Raw genomic sequence first — 20,565 nt, forward strand, 5'->3', positions numbered from 1 at the left:
TACCTACACAGTCGCACCTTAAAAAGCTACTCCAGTTGTATGTACTCGGAAACACAGTTGCAAGCAGGGAATTAATTTCAAGGAAAGGAAGAGACGAAAAGCGCTTAGTACGCATGAAGGAAATATCGTCCAAGTAGGGATTCTATCTCGCGTACGTCTAGATGTCCAACAGCAAAAATGAAACTTCGTATGAAAATTTAAAGGCACTTTATATTATTGTATCAATATTTACACTTCGAATGCGGAGATAATTTTGACGGTGACGTCATTTACTTAATACAATAAGGCCACTCTTTACTCTTGGATATCTGCCTGTACGTCACATACGAAGTGACGTGACCTTGAAAGTTATCGCTGGAACCAGCAACCTTGAGAAATTTCAGTTGTCGAATAGAGAAACTCAAGTAGTAGACATTGGCTTGAACCGTTTCCTTAGGAAAGACGCGTGCCCAGAACTTCTTACCTCATCAGCTCCAATATGTATAAACCTTGCATCAGGCTGTGCATCCAAAACCTGCGTGAGCATGGTCCGGACGAGGCCCTGCGAGTGCTGCCGCAAGGGGCATAGCACAGCCGAGGAGCGCGGCGTTTCTCGCAAGTTACTGAACGCGGGGTGCTTCAACACGAACTCCATGTGGCCGATAGTTTGGATAAGTTGGATCTGGAAAATCGAATAGAAACAGAAAGACAAGTAAGAAGCGGCGGTAGCATAGTGTAATAAGACAAGTAGAGCTTTGCTAGGAGCTTAGGGCTGACTCATTATTATTATAGTTGTACCAACTTTAAAATAATTTAAAAAAAAGTAAGGTGTTTGTTACAGTATTCTACTGCGTGCTATATTGAAATAACTTTTGTTAAATGCTGTACGTATGTATGTACACATATAACGTGTTGATATTTTTATACCTGCAGCACGGGTTGGTATCGCGATTATGGAAATAAAATGCTGAACAATTCTGTATTGAAGTCATTTTTGTTCAAGTCACCTTATACACAACAATAAACACGTCTACTATTTGATGTTATTTTTTAAACACTGAGCAAATGCTTCAATCATATAATCAAACGCACCGCGAGATTGTGCGAATGTGTGCACCTATACACGGCGCGCCGCAGGCGTGCACACATACAAGCCGCGCTGCAACGTTTGTGTCGAGTTCCCTTGCTTGTCTTATTATACTTTAGTGGTAGCCTAGTGCGAGAACTGTTGCTTGATTGACAGGCCGACACTTGTGAACCCAATAACGGCATTTATGTTTTTAATTTAACTGCCTCAGTGACCGAACGGTTACAATCGCAGGTTCGATTCCCGAGCCGGGAGAAATATTTGTATGGCCAACATTTATTTCTCTAGTGAGTTTGGGTGTTTGGAGTTATCGATGAGTATGTGTGTCCATGGCACCCGCGATACAGGATTTCTCTAGTGCGGTGTAAGTGTGTGCGTTATTCTTATTATTATTTCTAAGTCACGCGCATTTAAGAATATTTAAAAGCAGTACTCTCGCCAACGTTGAGATTAAACATCGTGACGAAACATTGAAAAAGAATGGCAACCCTTGGAAAACGTGCGAAATGCCTACAAAAGAAGCAACAGATTACATTATCATCATTTCATACAGTATTCTACTCCGTCCTGCAAACTTGGAAGATTGTCCAAACACTTAATTTGGAATTTAGTTTGTCGCCTCTTCCATGGCCACAGGTGCAGTAATACCACACCATTCTCATGTAATTATTATTGTTTCAATTAATTTAAAATGTATACAACATGAAAGTAACCGAGATAAAGCCTCCATTGATCTGTCTGGCATTTACTTCCACCAAAAAATAAGTTTCCTTATGCAATTTTACAGTAAAAATTTTCCATTTCCTTCTTTTCGCATATATTAAACATATTTGATATATTCTTTCTATTATTTAATATCAAGTCAATACCTGTCATATCTACAGTTACAGTAATAAATGAAAATTAACCAAAAAAATGTTTTGGCAACGACATTGATATTTGTGAAAATATTCCCCTAGTTTGTTATAATTTGTAATGCAAAGAGAACAAACACGAAGAAAAATTGCTTCAATCTGACTAGACTGAACTTGCATGTGTTGCCTCACCATCTGTAGCCACTGACTGTTAGTCAGTTGCTTTGGAGTCTGAGCAACATATGTCATATAAGAATAATAAATATATTTATTATTCTTAGTATCGGCAACAATAACAAAAAAAAACCTTGATCAATCCATTGACTTACAACTTCAAGCCCGATATCCTTAGCAAAGTTGAAGACGTGCTGAACTTCCTGCAAGGAGTAAAGTCCATCTCCTCCGCTGCCATTGGGGCTCTGCTGACTGCCAATATCTACCAGCTCGGCAATGTATGGGAATGTGTCCTCCCATTCGATGAGAATGCCTGTTGCTCCCCAGTGCTTTATACACACTAATACCTTAACAGAAAACTCCATAGTTAGTGTCAGTTTAAAGTAGTAAAGCAAGCGGTCTCACATACCAACAAGAACCTAAATCTGAAGTTAATGAAGATTAGTGGATAGTAAACTTTGCAAATGCACCTACGTAATAAACAGATAAGTAAATAAAGTAAAAACGTATATAATAATTAATTAAATAGTTCAGAGTCACAGTTCGCAACATGGAGAGAACAATAAATATGGTGGACACCCATTCATATATCGCTTTGTTAATACAATAGTGTATTAACTCAAAAAGTGTATTTTCTCAGAATTGACGAAAAACTAATTACTCGCTTTGTGTGAAAGATCTGTGTAAATTTATGTATCGGTTATTTCCTACTTGCCAAATATACGTATTTAACAATAAAAGAGAAAAAGTAATTTCAGATTTTTGAATAAGGACTATTTTAGCCAGAACTAGCTCACATAAAGTGTGTCTCATTTTGAGTTAAGTAGATCTTTCAGTTGTTTTTTACAATATTCTCATGACGGTTTTATTGATGTGTAGAGAATGAAATTTTACATTCAACAATGGTGTAATCTTGAATCTCACGTATTTTGAGTTGTAACACTATCGTAATAGCAGTGCGATATCATAATTTGAAAAATGCATTGTGCAAGATGCATTTAAACATTTATTTTACAAAAAACTATCAATTATTCTCAGTTTGTTTAATTTTTAAATATTAGTAACTAGAATTACCATTTTGTATTATTTCAAGTACGTTTGTTTTTGGAATTTATTTCGCGAATAAGCTCAACAGTTGGTCGCATTATGTTCATACAAAATTACAAAAAATACTCACTTGTTTGAAATACATTAGATTTAAAGGAGCGCCTTTGAAGTCGAAATGCACGATCCTACGATTTTAACAAATTGTTTAGAAGTAATCACTTAAAATTTAAGCATCGAATATCACAAAGCCGAATCACCATATAAATTAAAAGCGTTCTTTTTTAAAACTAACCTATTCATGGTTGTAGTACTGCAAACTTGTTAACTCAAACTAAATTAATACTGACACCACCCCGTTCCTCAATTTGAACAATTTTCCACAAAGGAAAGTTCGAATGTTCCTATATTCTCAGGAACGGAAAGCTTTTGTTTTTATTAATCCGGTACTTTACTATGTACATTTTTGTAAGGCGGATTCTTATATTGTTTGTTTTGCATTACTGAAATATTAACGCATTTTTCTAATTATTGTCGTATAATGCAAGTTTAATGCAGACAAACACATTTTTTTTTATCCCTATAACCTATTTATTTATAATAAATACGTATTCATCTATGATAGAGAATATAGTGTGTGTTAAAAGACCTTGTTATTGATATGACAGCTGGAGAGTGTTGCCGTTAAATTAAGCAATATATTGCCTTAAATTAGGGTAAAACCCTTAAAGTATGGACGAGAGAAAGGATAAATCTTTACTAAAATAGATTATACTGTGTACTTACATTAAGAAAGAAAATAACATGAGCCCTCAAATTATATTTTTGTAATAACCGTCAATGTGCATAATCTATCTCACCACCGCACTACATGTCTTTCAACCCTGACTTTGGCGAAATTGTCGCGCAAAACGACGGAGCCGTAGATACAAAAGCTGAAGTTGAAGTTGAAGCTTCACACATAACTAATATTACTAGTGCATAAACATTCCATTGTAGTTGTCAACTAAATAAAAGGAATGGGGTGTTATTTAAAACGATTAAAATATGATTTTGCAAACTTTAATTTCACAATCGTTAAATATACATTTTATTATTTATTACCTATATAACTTTAAGTAAGTAGATTCAACAAACTTATTTTCTACAATACTTTTCCTGTATAAAAATAAATTCATTATCATATCGCTGTCCAAAGTGGCACGTATGTCTTTCATGCAAAACGCACTCCGTGAAAACTTTCTCGCACAGTCAATTCGCTACCCATACTGCCGCCATTAATTGAAAGGGCACATGTAACAATTTTTTTAAATTGTTATGTATATTGCCGTGATCAATAAAAAAAAGGCCGATGTGTCACTATTTTTATTTTATCCTAGGTGGATAAGGTATGAAGTTACCACAAGAGAAAAGTACATTTTTTTTTAGTTTCATTTCTTTAAATATTGTTTTGTCGGTTTTGAGTTTTATCACAAGCACCCTTTCAACTAATGACGACAGCATAAACCACAATTAAATTAGAAGCGGTACAATATCTATTAACCCATTACAAAGGGTCTTTCTTTTTAAAGAAAATTTATATCATGGATACTTATGCGATGTGCCAATTAACCAACAACGCCGTCTTATCAATGGACTCACTAGTAGACAAAAAGAATACAATTGATTATATCGAAATATAGAGCCTTCCTTGGGAAGTAAATACAACAATAAATATTTAAAAAGAAGTATACCTTTATAGTTATAAATACGAATACATTCGCAATCTAATTTTATGAATCACACATTAAAAAATCTATAGATTGTACCTCAAAATAGGCAAAGATGTCTCAAAAACTTGATTACACACTAATCAGCATTGTACATATAATATTCTGATTACAGAAGTACAATGTAGAAATGTCATTGTGACGAATAAAATAACTACAGTACCTATATAACTATTTAATAATATTCAAACTACGATTTATTTTTATTTTATTACACTCAAAAAACATACAAAAAAGTAAACAATGAATATGAAATAATAAACTTGCTATTTTAAAGAAGTTATATAATTATGGTTTTAAACGTGTGCGATCGAAATTTTAATTACGTAATTAAAGTAATGTCAGAAAATTTTAATTAATGGGCAATAATTATTTTAACACTAGGGTCAGGTTCACCAGCGGCGTCTTTAGCCAGGGGTGCACTGCCGCACATTCGGAAGTTCTTTGTGTATGGTATGACGCCTACGAGAAGGCCGGAGACCACCACCCAGATGCCAGACACGTAGAACGCAGCGTCCCAATATCCAGTACTATCCTTTAGTGCGCCTAAAAGAAGTAAATCACAAATGTAAGACAAAAAACACACATCCAAATTAAGAAATTGAAATATTGAAAAGTATTAAGTTTTTTTATTAATTTATTTTCATTGCCTGTGTTTAAAAGTATACGTGACGTCAAATATATCCTTGCACCGGTAAAACGTGTTACAAGTCAAGGTTGTATTTTTTTCATAAAGATGATAAGTAGTACAATATAAAACAAGTGCCTGTTGCTGTGTTGTTTTATTTGCATAATAAAAATGAGTAACATAAACAAACAGATAACTGACATTTTATAGTCACCTAAAATTATTCTATTTTGAAATATTTATTAGATTAGATTGTATTGTTTAGACAGTGTCAGTCACTCACTCATTGTCTGATTTATCTTCATCAGATATGATTTTTTTTTAATGTAAGTTTTTAACTTACCAGCCATAGGCGGACCGATTAGATGACCAAGACCCTGACTCAGCAGCACGAGTCCATAAGCCATAGTAAATCGCTCGAGAGCTATTAATTCCACAAGAATGCTTGGAGTGTAGGAGTAGGAACTTGAAAACATAAGTCCAAATACAACAGCATTCGCAGCTAAGATGTAAAAACTGTAGTCTTGTGATGAGTCCAGCATATGCATTAGGATAGGAAATAGTATGATGGACACTCCACATAATATGAGGCATACTGCGTAGGTTTTTGTCACATTCACCCAAGGTAGATCACCCATCCATCCAAGGCCCACCTAAAAAATACAAAACGAATATTAGTGTAAACTGCAATATTTGCAATTGAATGATTGCTTTGAAAAAATAATGATTATTTGCAGCAATATATACACATAGAGTTTTCTCCAAAAAGCTTATAATAAAATTCATAATAACAAAAAATCATAGTATTAGCACTTACAATGCCAATAATAGTGGCAACCCCAAAGATACTCAACATCGCGGAGCCTTGGGCCTCTGTGTAATTATTGTCGGACATAAAGTCCGATATGTAGAAGTAAGGCACGATGAACCAGATAAACAACACAAGCGTAGACAAATTCATCATCAGGAAGTGAAATTCGGTGAACATGTTAAAGTCGAATGTTTTATTTATCATACTAAGGAGACGTCTACCCCAAGTCTGAAAACCAAGACAACAACACATTTTTAGAAATTACAAGGCTCCTTTTACAAAGTATGAAGTTAATTTGAAATAGGTAAAAATACATAAACAAACGCCAACCTTTTCTTCTTGATCTTCCATTGACCACATAGAATTTCTATAAATATCGGGACAAGAAGACGCTCGAAGCTTATACTTCGCGATGTTCATCATAGCACCACGATGCATAATAGAGTTCCTATGTACTCGGATATCTCGTAAATAGTGATGATCAGTAAACTGTCGTGTCAGCCAGTCTTGACGATTTGAAACAATAACTGCCGGTTTATCTTCTGGTACCGGAGCAAGCAGTTTCTCTCTAACCTGATCAATTTTAGCCTCGAACTCTTTCTTCTTCTGTTTTTTATTCAGTTTTAATTTCATTGACATAGTAATGGGTTTCCCTTTAGGAACTTCAGGCACTGGTTCTGTTGGCAATTTTTGCTCGGAATTGCTTCTCAATGCTAGTAGCGATGGATAGTTTTGTAGAACAATGTTGTAAATACGTTTATTTGCCATCAACTGGTCTAAAACTTCTGCCGGTACCTAAAAATAAAGGAATAGTTACTAAATTAGTGAAACAATTTCGAGGCAAATTAACATCGAGCCATGAATAAAAACAAAAATTACCTTTTCACTTTGTTTTAAAAATGTGGGAAGATTAATAACGGAGCTAACTTTATTCTGTTGAGTTATATCTGCATTCATTTTAGTTGCAGCTTCCAGATCTTCAGCTTTAGCTATAGATGCTACTAACGTTGTCAAAATGTACTCAGGTGTTTCGCCACTTTTCATTAATGACTTTAACTCTTCTGCTCCTGGATATACAGATTCTCCACCACCTGACTTAGCTGATATTGATGCATAACTAGAAGCTCGTTTAGATTTATTCAATATTCTTTGTTTCTTTTGTTCTTGAATTAGCCACTCAGGGTCTCTCATAACGGCTCCACAGATGCATACATTAAGTACCGTGCCACCTAAAAGTAATAAGGCACCTCTCCAACCAAATTCGTCCAGCAGATATGTTGTCAATGGCGAGTAGATGAACGTACCAAAACCAACTCCACAAGATCCCAACCCTACAGCTAAATTACGTCGCTTCTCAAACCAATATGCAATGCAGACCACAGCTGTGACATACAATAAACCCATTCCTAAGCCAGCTATCATTCCATAAGTAACGTACAATACTTCGATTGAGTTACTGTATGCTGCAGCAACAAATCCTACTGTGGAGCTTACAGCTCCAACTATTGTCATCTTTTTGCATCCATATCTGTCCACAAGCGCACTCATTATAGGTCCTGCAATGAGTGGAACGGAAATAAAAAGACTCCCGATCAATGAAGCTTTTGCTTGACTGGCGTGAAAGTGGATTACAAACCTTTGTTGTAGTAAACCATATGAAAAAGCAAGACCATCAGCCACTGTCGCGATGAGAAACGAGGCAGCTACGACCACCCATCCCCACCCACCGTCAGGTATCTGAGGCGCTTGTTCTGGTGGCGGTCTGCTGGAGCAGATACTGTCAGCATCTCCCAAACCCAAAAACTTAACTCCTTCATTTGTGGAATGCGCATCTTCATCGCCTTTTCCATCTTTATGATAGGAAACAATAAGGTTATTTCCAACATTAGCACAATCCGTTTTCATTGAATTTACTGTATTGAGATCATTTTCAGATTTTATCGCCACTTTACTTTCATTATCCTCATGTGCATCTATGTACTTGATGTCACAAGTGTTATACAAGAGCGGAGACGCAATCTTCTCCTCTTCAGACGGTACTTTCTGTTCATGCTTAAGAAATTTCTCATAACTCGAAATTCCATTGGTGCGCGCTCTTTCCGTGTCCATTAGTCTCTAGAGCGCGCTTTCTCAAGTACGATGCGCAGAACGTACTTAAAATTTCTGTCTCGTTCTCTAACGAACGCTAAGGTTACTACCAAATTGGATAAAATCCAACGACGAAAAACACTTTACGTCGAAATAATAAACTGTTTTGACCAATGTCTTAACCTGGGATCTCTAGCTGAATAGCGACAGGGCCTTTTTGAAATGCAAAGTGTGAGAGCGTAAGGATTGTAGCTTGTCGAGTACATCAAGGACCGGCTAGTCCTCGATTTCACACCTATAAAAAAACCACTTTTTAGTTTGTAGCTCGTTTGACGTTCAAACGATGTATCTCTTCTTGACATGAAGAATTAAAGTTTCGCAGTTGGTAACATTTCAAGTTTTCGATTACGTCTCAAACCAGTTATCTGAAACAAAGAAATTTATAATTTAGACATATCATCTATTGCAAATTTAATTTTACCAATAAAAATTGAGAAATCGTTTCCCTAATCTGACCACCAAGGAAACGTTTTAAAACAATCGATTGGCGCACAACGTGCGTTATACTATATATGCGCCACCGTTATAGTAAGGCTGTAATTAAAAAATAAATAAAAAAATACAAAATTAAATGTCGTTTCCTTTAATTAGTAAAGGGCAAATTACAATTGTAGTTTTGGAAGAAAAATCACATGGTTAGGTGCGATGTATAAATAAGTTACAATAAATTATTAAAAACATTTTCTTGAAGTACCTATCTACGTGTTGTAGGCTGTTAAATTTCATGGTTCATAAATATAAACCCAATGAATTAAGTGAACTGCGTGCTAGTTATTGGGCTTGCTCGATATGACCTTAGTATTTCGTTGTTTGAAAATAAGAGGAATATAACATTAATTCTATAATTGTGTTTTACATTATATGATTTTAAAAAAATGTTTTTTAATTAGGTGCAGTTTTTTGCCACAAATGTGTGTTGTGGCTGAATATTTATTATATTTTTTATTCCTTTATTTATACCTACTGTTTCTATTTGGCAGTGATCTCTTGACAGTGAATTTCAACTGATTCAAATTAAAATTTCAACTTTGCCAAGTCTACCAACCTTACAGTGATTTAAACAAACACCTAAAATGACAAGACCATTAAAACAATGTCGATGAGATGATGACCTTGTCATAATGAGATTATTTGCTATCTTATTAAAGCACGTATGGGAAACGTGTATTGCCCTCGTTTGACGTGGAAATAGGTTAAAGATATCAATATAAAGACCAGTGCAAATCGGCAGACCGCGGGGGAAATAATCGAAGAGGATCTTGTGCTCGCCAGCGCACACTGATAAGGGATATTCCCTGATACCGTGAGCGTCCCCAGCGCACCGCTGAGTCCGCTGGAATGCCTCGGTATCCCTTTTACTAGACTACGCAGTCAAATATACGGACTCCGGCGCATACCGATGGGATCCGGCGGCGCATGCCTCTAGCGTGTTCTTCAATAATAAAAATAAGAAATGTCGGTCTCAGAGCATTAAAATGCACTTACACCTTAATTATTAAGTTGTGAGAGCGCTGCTGGCACTGGTGGAGTTCTGTTGACTATTCAGTAGGATTGTAATTTTGTCGGGAGAGTAGTATAGTAGCCTCCGCAGCCAGCGCGCCTCCGTACATCTTGCTTAATACGTTTAAAGTTCAAAATTCAAAATAGTAAAGAACTAGTGTTAATAAATCCAGTTTTATAAATATTTATTCCAGTTTTAACAATTTATATGTTCTTTCAAATGTTTATCGTACTAAAGATTTTTAGTAACTGGTAAACGGCTCAAAAAATTAAGAATAGAAGACGTGTTTGCTGCCGCGATCGGGCAGGGAGTAACGTTGGAACGAAACAAAATAAGAATGCGAGGCAAAAGAACTATGGAACAGTTCAAAATGTAAAAAGTACGAGTGACCAGGAACCGGAGAAAGGCGATAAAAAGGTGGGATGACGACGTAAGGAGGTCACACCGTTACAAAGTTCATTCAATATCACGATGTTTTATTGATTTTACTACCATGATATTCAATTATTTTTTGTCGAATTACTCCACTAGTTTATTATAATTATTAATATAGCAATAGCAATAATAACGCACACACTCAACATAGCCCCGCACTAGGGAAACCCTGTGTCGCGGGTGCCATGGACACACACATAGACAACCACAAATTACACCCAAACTCACGAGAGAAATAATTGTAGGCCATACAACTATTTCTCCCGGCCCGGGAATCGAACCTGGGACCTCTGCGTGGCAGTCCGGCATGGTATCCGTTCGGCTACGGAGGCAGTTAAATATAAAGATAAGACAGAAGAAAATATAAAGACAGAACGCAGAGAAAAACTCGTTCGATCCGGCAGGGTTCGAACCAGTGCCTTCACGAAACCGTGGCTAACGCTCTCCCAACTGATCTACGAAACAAACTAGAAATACGAATTTGTTTTTGGTAGCTATAGCTAATTACAGTACCCGATTAGTGAACTGTTTTACAAATAACTTTGGTGTTACCACATGTATTAACACCAAATTTTTACTAGTATTTCACTGTTAAATACTCGATAGCCTAGTATAAAGAAACAAATATTCATGATGCGTCCCTATGACAGAAAAAAATGTGGGAAAAAAACTTTGGCGGGATTGTTGACGTTTAGTGTTTGATGAAGACTTTAATTGTGATAGACATTGACTTACAATTATATGGACGTCGGGTCCGCGCTAAAAAGTGTCCGCACTTGTAAGGCGCTAAAATCGTATACAGTGCGCGACACTCCGCTTTAGTCTTCATTTGTTCTACGGACAGCGCGATACTGCGATGACATGACAATTTAAATTTCGAATAGGTTGACTTGGGATATTTTTTTCGTGGTTTTTGTATTAGACCCGTCGTCCATTTATTTGTAAGTCAATGGTGATAGATGACATTATTAATTAATTTATGTAATTATTACATATCAAAATGATCGTCAGAATGTGCTTTTTCAGATGATGTTAAAACTTTAATACTTATTTAACAATTTATTGGAATCACAATCTTATTGGAAAAAAGGTCACCAAAGTGGAGGTCATCGCACCTTGTAATTGTTTTTTTGAAAAAAACTTATTCATTATTAAAACACTTTTTGGAGTAAAATATCACATAAATAAATACATAACTTTATTCAATAGAGGTTGTATTAAAACCTTTTTTAGGACGTTATATTGTAAATTGTGATAGGATTCGTCAATTGTCTTCCTCGCGATTTATAGTTTTTTTACGCCATTTTCGCAAATTTTCGCGATTTTCGTCGCTACCAGTTTGTATTTAATCGTTAGTTGTAGTATGTGTTTATATTATACGTGTCTTATCGCCGCCCGTACTGTAAACATTAAAAAAGGTACCAACTGATTAGAAAAGAGACAGGTATAAAATGTCACGCGCGCCGACGATCAAGTAGCGCAACCTTACAGCTACCAGCGGCTGACCAGAGGTGTCGCTTTTAGTAATTGTAATATTATAAAGTTTACTGAATATCACGTTACACTTTATGTATTACACATAGCATAAAATAAATTGATAAATTTAATTTCCCGTCCGCCGTTTGCGCTGGACCTAAATATAATAAGTATCGGTGAATGAATCTAAGGCCATTGTCAAACTGCTCCGCGCCACGCAACGGTGTGCGTAGCTGCGTTTTTTAACGTCATACCGAAGTATCTCAGTTTGTGAAGATAACACGCGCCTTAATACACACAATCAACGCGTCTCCGCGCGGGAGTGCGGGCCGCATGATCCGTGGTCCCGCACACTCCGCTGCGTGCTGCGGGGCAGTGTGATAATCGCCTTAGTATAGGAACAAGTTTGTAGCAAAGATAAATGACAAAACTTAGCAAAAAAAAAGTAAATTCAAGGCAAAAAAATCGTGAAACACAGCTAATATTAGATGTAGAGAAGCCCCACCCCTGTTGCCTAGATATTCGGCCGTGACTCTACAGGGCAATGACCGAAAGACAATAAAACTAATGCCGTAACTCTATTACTTAAGTAAACAAAGCCCATACTTAGTATCGGTAGACTTAAGTGCGTTAAGTAGAATAATAAACAAAGTTTATTCTTCCCTCTTGTTTATAATATTGAAAGAAGTGAAGAGAATGATAAGGTTGAAAAATACGTCGGTAGAGTTTAAGTGGAAACAAACTGTCGATGTTATTGATTTAAATTAATATTTCTTTGACCAGTGCGCTTTAGTCTGCCGATCCTATATTACACCGATAGTTCGGGATAAAATCCCCATTTTATCCCGGTTTATATTATAAAGCGAAAATTTGTTATTGATGTTCAGTCGATGCGCTAAAACGGCCCATTCACTGCCTAGCAGTTCGCCGTGCAGGCAGGAGACTGCTCACATACAATTCTGCATAAGACCTACGTATGGAGTCTCGCACGCAAGACGCATTGCAAAATTGCAGGATGGCATGCATGCTGCGACGAAATTCATAATCCTGCAATACGCGGCGGACTGCAATGTAGGATAACGAATGCCTCCTCTTAGACACTCCCTAACCGATATATAACGAATATTTGGTTCTGACGTTCTGATTAAATGAGTGTGAAGAATTGTGTTAAACAAACTTAACCTTTAACTAAACCATAAAATTAATTTTTACATGACTTCCTTATTGCATCAATGCATTGGCGTAAAATTTGATCTTTAATTAGGTTACATAAATACAAGTTTCAACCAAATGGATGGAATTCCTTTGTGCTTTCTGTTGGATGCGACAGTAGGCTCTCAGAACCTTTTTACGCAAGGTTGGCTACGGGGTCAGGTATCTTGGATCGAATTTTCATGCTTTGCAAAAACATTCTTTTTTACATAAGCTTTAGTTCAAAAATTAAAAAGATATGAATAAAAATGTTAACAGTAATTTTCAGGTAAGTTTTTTGTAATCAATTTTGGTGACAATTTTTATGATTTAATTACTAGAATATAATCGTGAAATATTAAAGAATATTTCAGGTTACCACACTGGAATATTAAATAATACTTCATGATGATATTCTATAAATATTGAAATAAAAAAATTGGCACCAAAATCGAGTACAAAAAACGAAAATTACCCTTCAGCAACTTTTTGTTTTTCGTTTGGCTTCGAGTTTTACGGCCCTTTTCACACCTCAGGGCTATCACAATAGGGGGCGACTTGCGCGACAGAATGTAGAGCGCGTGATTTCTATGCGAGAATTAAGCAGTATCTCGCGCTTTATATCGCTCTCGCTCAAGTCGCACCTTATTGTGCTAGCCCTACTGATATCGATAATACTTATATATAGATTGTATTATATATAGATATATTATTATTATATATATTATTATATATAGATGATATAGAGATAGTGATGTTCAGATTTCGGCAAGAAATACAGCGAAACAAGCGTCTACGCGGCGAGAAAAGTTCAGCGACTTGTAATACTGTGGTTGGTCAAAGAATTAATAAATTACAAACGTTAACATTTAACGGGATTCAAATGAAGAATTTTTTTATTTCATACAAAAGCCTATTTACACCTGAAATCTTCAATATAAACTACACATTCCTAAAGTTCTTCAACGCCAGTAAGTAAAAATAAAAAATATTGGCGGCGACTCAAATGCCATCCGCGAAGAGCCAATAATTTTATAAGAAGGTATTTATTTAATGAGCCATTTTTGTGTTTATTTTTAGATTGCGTCGTTATTTTACACCTGATATTTTTTATTCGTTCACAAACAAACAGAAAATCCGAAAAATTGCGAAAAATTCCTAACGTGAAAAATGTGCCTATGACGTCGACTTTCTGATTCCGAGAACTTTCATTGTTGTGTACACGAGTTATAAACAGATTAAACAGAACAACATGACATGTTTTGCTACTAGGAAGCAAAATCGCAAAGAATATCAATCAATCAATACCGTTGGATAGCTGTAGTAGTTCTAAGTGACAAACAACAACTATCCGCTACTGCGCTCGGCTTGACTGATCAGCCTGTATGTGCCTGTATTTGACCACACCCAGGCTAATCAGTAGAAGTCTATTGTTATTGTTTGTGAAAAGGCTGAAACGTGTTATAATTAAAAACCGATGGGAATTGTACTTGATCGTATTAATTCTTGAATTGATAGTTAGTCCTAATCTACTAATTCATGCTAACATTAGAACTAGGCATTCTTCCTACAAAAAGGCCGGGATTTTTTTTTAATAAGTGCACATTTGTACTCCATCTCATCTGATAAAAAGCGACGATGAGATCGACGATGTATAGCGTTCGAGGATTAAGTCCGCAGGTAGGGAATTCCACTCTCTATCCGCTCGCCATATAAATGTGGAAGCGAAACGCTTTGTGCGAACCCTGGGATTATCCACAAAATGGGGGTGGAATCCCAGCCCTCGTCTAGTCCCTCGATGATAGAAAGGGGAAGGTGGAATCCAATTTTGCAATTCCATCTCACACTCTCCGTGATATAGAGTCAAAAGAAAAAAGGCATCTTTTTGGCGAACATGTATCATGCCTTAACCACTTTTCTAGGTGAGATCGTAGACAAACATGAACGACGAGAACCTATTCGTTATAATCTACTAACAGTTTATTTGACAGTAAAGTTGTCGCTCGCCACCGCGCGTTTGTAAACTTAAAATGTTACTTCGTCTTGCCACCGCTAGGAGCGCTGTACAACACCTCAATCATATGCCTCAAAAGTGTGCTCTCTATGGCTTAACAACTTATCGAATGACACGAAACTTTTAGGAGAGTTTCAAAATGGCCACCTTAAACATATTAACGGTTTCCCGCGAAAATGAATGTCAGAAAATTAAACTATTGAAGAACAATTACAATCTAAGATCTGGCATGGCAAATTAGACGGTTTGGTCTGTCCCGAATTTAGAGGATGGAAAAAATAAAGGAATAGTCTAAGGTCCCGAAGGACGAAAAACTGTACCACTTAAACTTTTATTAATAATGTAGTTAATTGATATTTAAAGAAATAGCTTTAAGGAAATAGCTGATTATAAAATGTGGTTTGCAAATTGAAGATTTTTGTCATTATATGCAGGTGATAATGAATTAATTTAGTTTTTAGTGCAAGTTACTTTTTAGTATATATTTTTAATCAATCAATTACACATTTTAATGTGTATGTATTATACACCTGTAGTGAGTAGATTGTTTTGTACGGTAACTATGCTTTTAAAATCTTGATTTATAACAGTCTTATACAGTCATATAAATGTCTTTACAAATTTGCTATAAGCATGACAAATATATATTTCACGTAGTGGTTCTTTCGGATCTTACAAAATAATTCCTAACTTAAAAAGATAATGTGTTTCTTTTTTAACATTTTCAAATTAAGAATTCACTTGTTTCACAATCTAGCAGACATTAACGCATGTCCAAAGAAACATTAGTCATTCGTCAAGTTAATTTTAGTTTTACAGTGACACCATGTAGTTTACGTAAGCGTGCCCGTTCTTGGAGGCCGGCCAGAACCCGACACCAGACTTCCAAGATTCTTACTTTAGAAAATTATTTAAAGCACCGTTCGATATTAACTAACGCTACCAATTCTCGCGAAGTCTGACCACACCATACTAAAATAACCATGACACTTAATTATAATTATTTGAATATTAAATTAATTATAACTGTTAATTTAATTAAGTTCACAATTTGAATATATTTTTACTCGTATTGGTTTCAATTGGTAAGCAAATCACACTTGAAACCGTCACATAAACCGAACTCTCTTACTGATTCGTAATTAACTGTTGTATACTTTTATCACTTACAATATTTATTTAAAAAAAATCAGAGATCTGGACAACCTGCAAGAGCTAAATGGGTCGCTGTGAAAAACTCCGACCAGGGTTGTACAGCCACCTTACTTATTTCTGCCGCCAAGCAGTAATGTCAGCATTACGGTGTTCGGGTTTTGAAGGGTAAGGGTGCTTATTATTACGGACAGGCATGTAGCACACCAACAGGCGCACGACTTCTTCGTCCCGTCCCTTAATGTAATAATAATAAAAAAACTAGTGATGGGATATTTCGAGAATATTTCCCAAATTGCGAAATTTACGTAAAAAGTAGATTTCTTTTACAAATTTTTATTTTTCATATAAAGACAAAATAACCTTTCTGTTCGTAGGTTGCTCGACATATTTTATTGGTAGGGAATACCAGGGAAAGCAATTTTAGTGGAAAATCAAATTCATTTATGGAATTTCATTCATTTACGCCGGTTGCTTTAAAACACGCTTGCTTATTATTATTATCGCAAATATGCTATAATAAAAATAAACAGGTCAATATGTAAATTTCCATAAAATTCCTACTTCGGAAAGTTTCCAAAATACACGTATTTAAGGCAACTTTCCGACTGAAAAGTTTCCGATTTCGGAAAGTTTCCAGCTGCCTGAAACTAATCGCCATCGTTTTATGTCAGTACGCAGAAAATGCACAAATAACTATCCTTTGGAATGGAATCTTATTATAGAACCATATTCATTACCCTTTATATAAATTTGTGACTGTGAAAACTTCTGGCAAGAACGACCAGTTTATTTTTATTCCTAACATCTAATATTTCATATATTCTTATTATCTTTCATATATTTTCAATGGTAGAGTACCAGGCGGTTAGAGACTTGTAAGAGCACAACTTAATCATCTCTACGTGCTTATAGCAGATGCACATTTAAGGTATCTGCTAGGTGCATAACTAACAATTCACGAACCATTCCATTGTGAACGAGAACGGATGCACATATTTACATAACAATGAGAATGCAATGGGCACATACTTACGGGTTCATTATGATACAAATTGTTAAAAGGCGTTCCACTAGTTTTGATGGTTAATAAATCCATCATCAGATCAGGCGGAGTCATTTATCTAAACTCCAATGAAGTAATACACATAAAGTGAATAATACCTCCCTCTGAAATTCCGAAATAATTGTATTATCTGAATATTATAATACGTGTTTTTCATGTTTTTTATAAGTTTTGTAATTGCAGGTAAAAGTATAATTTGTTATGGTGTTATGGAACGAACCAGCGGACCTTACAAATTTTTTCAATGTGCTTGCTGCTGATCTTTGCTTTTTTTTAACAACCTTTTTCGTGAATATCATGGTAGAAAAAAAGTATAATTATTTTGTTTCGCCTCCAAAGAGTTTACGTTCCTCGAGCGTACAGCGCAAGCGGAGTAAACGGGCTATCTATTGCTTCACAACATCTTTTTTTACGACACCAAGTCGTGCGCCTGTTGTTAAGCGACACGCCTGTCCAACTGCTATCAGTTGCAGTACCATTCAAAGCTTTAAGCCTCAAAGATCTGAGGGTCACCGCGTCTGGCACCCTGAGACCTTGGTTGACAAGTCTCATATGCCTATAATTTCACCAGAAAACATCATTTACAATTGTACCATTTGCACTCGAATTTCTAATCACGGGGGAAAATACAACTAAGTAATTCTATTTTGATTGCGTGCCTACTAGAGAACGCCAGGGTATTAATTGCACTTGGCCGCTACATGAGCAAGCGCCGACACTGGGCACAGCATAGTACAAGACGTCGTAATACGTTCTTGTTCCTCGGCCTATCAGTAAGGTTTGAGAAATTCACGGGGCTGGATGTATACCGCCTGAATCTACTCATCATTACGATATAACTTTTGTCATGGGGAATGTTTTATTTTCCGTATTTGAAGGGAAATCTCAATGTCTGTCAAACAGCTATGATAAAGCCAGTGAAATGAGAACCGATTACATAAAAGATTTACTGTTTAAACAAACTCTGACGAGATAACGCATAGGTTGCAAGACAATTATGAAATCTTAAGACTGAGCTTAACAAGGATATAAAATGTAGTGACAAATTTGTCTTCAATGTTTATTCGCATCCTCGATAATTCAGTGACTTAATTAGAAAAACTAAATTATTTATAAATGTCAATCTGCAATGTAGGCTTCGTCAGGTTAATACAAATAAAACCACTAACAGACTTCGCCACACAAAAATCAACTGTGCAATTCGCCACAGACTTAGTAATTTTATTAATTACAAGAATTAAAAAGGACCACACTGAATCGTAGCTGACGCCGACGTCCCCATAACACTGGCAGCATTATCGCGCTGAATGGCCAACGAAATTTGTTACACCGGGTAATCAATTAAACACAGATGTTCGTGAAGATAATGTGCATTAAAAGCAATTATGTCATTTTAATTTACGTGTTTTATCGTAGTTTACCGAGAACGATATGGTAGACTAACAGAATTAATTGCAATCCATAAAACTATAAAAAAGAACTTCATTGTTTTGTCATTATAGGCCTTGAACGTAAATTAAATCAAGTCATTTTCAGCCACTTGCACAGTATTTTACGGGTTATCAATCACAATAATGCCCAACCGTAAAAATTGTAATTTATCGTTTTAGTGGTTTCGTAATCGGACAATGATTTTGATATTTTTACTAATTTGATAAATCTTTATCACTTCGATTGGGTAAACAAACAAAACAATTTTTATTAATAAATTGGTTTATATTTTGTGTCGGTTTTATGGTGACTTATGTAGTAACATAGGTTTCTGCTTATGTTTTAATTTTACACCAGCCTCCTCGCAGACCTGTGTTATTGGTAAATAACACAAGTCTGCCATGAAAAAATTGTTTGAATTTATACTTGATAGAAAAACAATCAATGTAATTCTTGTAATCAGGTTTATAAATATTTTTTGACCTGTGTAATTTAGTGTATGCCACTATTATTTATTTCCATATAAGTAAATATACATACATTTCGAAGAAACACGCAACTACCGCTGCGCGCCGAGCAGCGTATGTTGTGCAGTGTAGTCGAGTCACAATACTCAAAATATGTTATAGTTTCATATTTAAGTCCGTCAAATTAATTTCAATTTTGTCGTACTCCAAACATGTTACAGCTTTTCTTGCGATTGTCCGATTATAATGCTCAATCCTATAAGGTGTAGTAACTCAACTTCATGTAACAAAGTATGTCAATGCTGCGCTCAATACAGGACATGCTGAAATTTTGAACAGAAAATAAGCTTTAATCTGCTGATTGAGAACTTCCTCCTTCGCATTTCGTTAAGTAAACAAGGGTCATTCGCCTCCGGTACGTCTGGAGGTCAAGGTGTGTAAGATAAACCTTGTAACGCAAGGTTGCTAATACGACTAATGTGGAGATTAGTGTGTGAGAAATTTTCTATTTCGGATAGGATTCATAAATCTTGTCGTACACTTGTGTCCTCAAAACCGCGTGACAACACTGCTTGATATAAACTATAAAGTAGACTGGTATTTGACGGATTTACGATGGACAAAATGTGATTACGGTGTTTTTTTTTTATAGAATTCGAAGTTTCATGGCTTTGGCTTAATATCCACATTTCAAAGTTGTAAGTAGCTATTTAATTTTTTTTTCACTTCGCAACACCATGCTATCTACAATCCACTTATTTCATTTTCGAATAATTTATTACTATATATATATATACCTATTTTTTTTCTCGTATTAACCATTGACTTACAAATAAATGGATGACGGGTCTAATACAAAAACCACGAAAAAAATGTCCCAAGTCAACCTATTCGAAATTTAAATTGTAATGTCATCGTAGTATCGCGCTGTCAGTGGAACAAATGAAGACTAAAGCGGAGTTTGGCGCTCTGTATACGATTTTAGCGCCTTACAAGTGCGGACACTTTTTAGCGCGGACCCGACGTCCATATAATTGAAAGTCAATGGTATTAACATACCATTTGAATGACGTGACTACCTTTAATTGTCTTATATCCACGAAGACACTGGTGCTGGTGAAATTACAGGAACATGGGACTTGTCATCTTAAGACTCAGGGTGACAGGCGCAGTGGCAGTGCCCCTCGGATCGTTGCAATTTATAGCTCGAATGGTAGAAGATGAAACTTTTTAGTAGCAATAGAGCTCCGACTGCTACTAAAATGTTTTATCTAATTTAAAATCACGGGGTTTGTAAATCGAATTTTATCATGCACTGAAAAATTACGCGCTGACACC

General features: G+C 35.7%; 2 protein-coding genes across 2 annotated transcripts in view; both read right to left on the reverse strand.

The window, feature by feature from the left end:
* LOC113233856 (hexosaminidase D-like) overlaps nucleotides 1-2,474 on the reverse strand; it is a 12,632-nt gene extending 10,158 nt beyond the window's left edge. The window contains exons 1-2 of the mRNA XM_026469077.1: nucleotides 2,250-2,474; nucleotides 464-661 (exon numbers count right to left, since the gene is read on the reverse strand). Coding sequence (XP_026324862.1) covers nucleotides 464-661; nucleotides 2,250-2,459 — 408 coding nt within the window. The 5' untranslated portion in view covers nucleotides 2,460-2,474. The remainder of the gene's footprint in view (nucleotides 1-463; nucleotides 662-2,249) is intronic.
* A 1,738-nt stretch (nucleotides 2,475-4,212) lies between these two features.
* The window catches only part of LOC113233855 (monocarboxylate transporter 14-like), a 52,565-nt gene continuing 36,212 nt past the window's right edge, over nucleotides 4,213-20,565 (reverse strand). Inside the window, exons 2-6 of the mRNA XM_026469076.1 lie at nucleotides 7,226-8,859; nucleotides 6,677-7,141; nucleotides 6,353-6,574; nucleotides 5,879-6,188; nucleotides 4,213-5,453 (exon numbers count right to left, since the gene is read on the reverse strand). Of these exons, the coding sequence (XP_026324861.1) occupies nucleotides 5,263-5,453; nucleotides 5,879-6,188; nucleotides 6,353-6,574; nucleotides 6,677-7,141; nucleotides 7,226-8,455 (2,418 nt within the window). The 5' untranslated portion in view covers nucleotides 8,456-8,859 and the 3' untranslated portion in view covers nucleotides 4,213-5,262. The remainder of the gene's footprint in view (nucleotides 5,454-5,878; nucleotides 6,189-6,352; nucleotides 6,575-6,676; nucleotides 7,142-7,225; nucleotides 8,860-20,565) is intronic.

The sequence above is a fragment of the Hyposmocoma kahamanoa genome, unplaced genomic scaffold (assembly GCF_003589595.1).
Source record: "Hyposmocoma kahamanoa isolate Upper Pololo Valley unplaced genomic scaffold, ASM358959v1 80, whole genome shotgun sequence".
NCBI classification, from domain to species: domain Eukaryota; kingdom Metazoa; phylum Arthropoda; class Insecta; order Lepidoptera; family Cosmopterigidae; genus Hyposmocoma; species Hyposmocoma kahamanoa.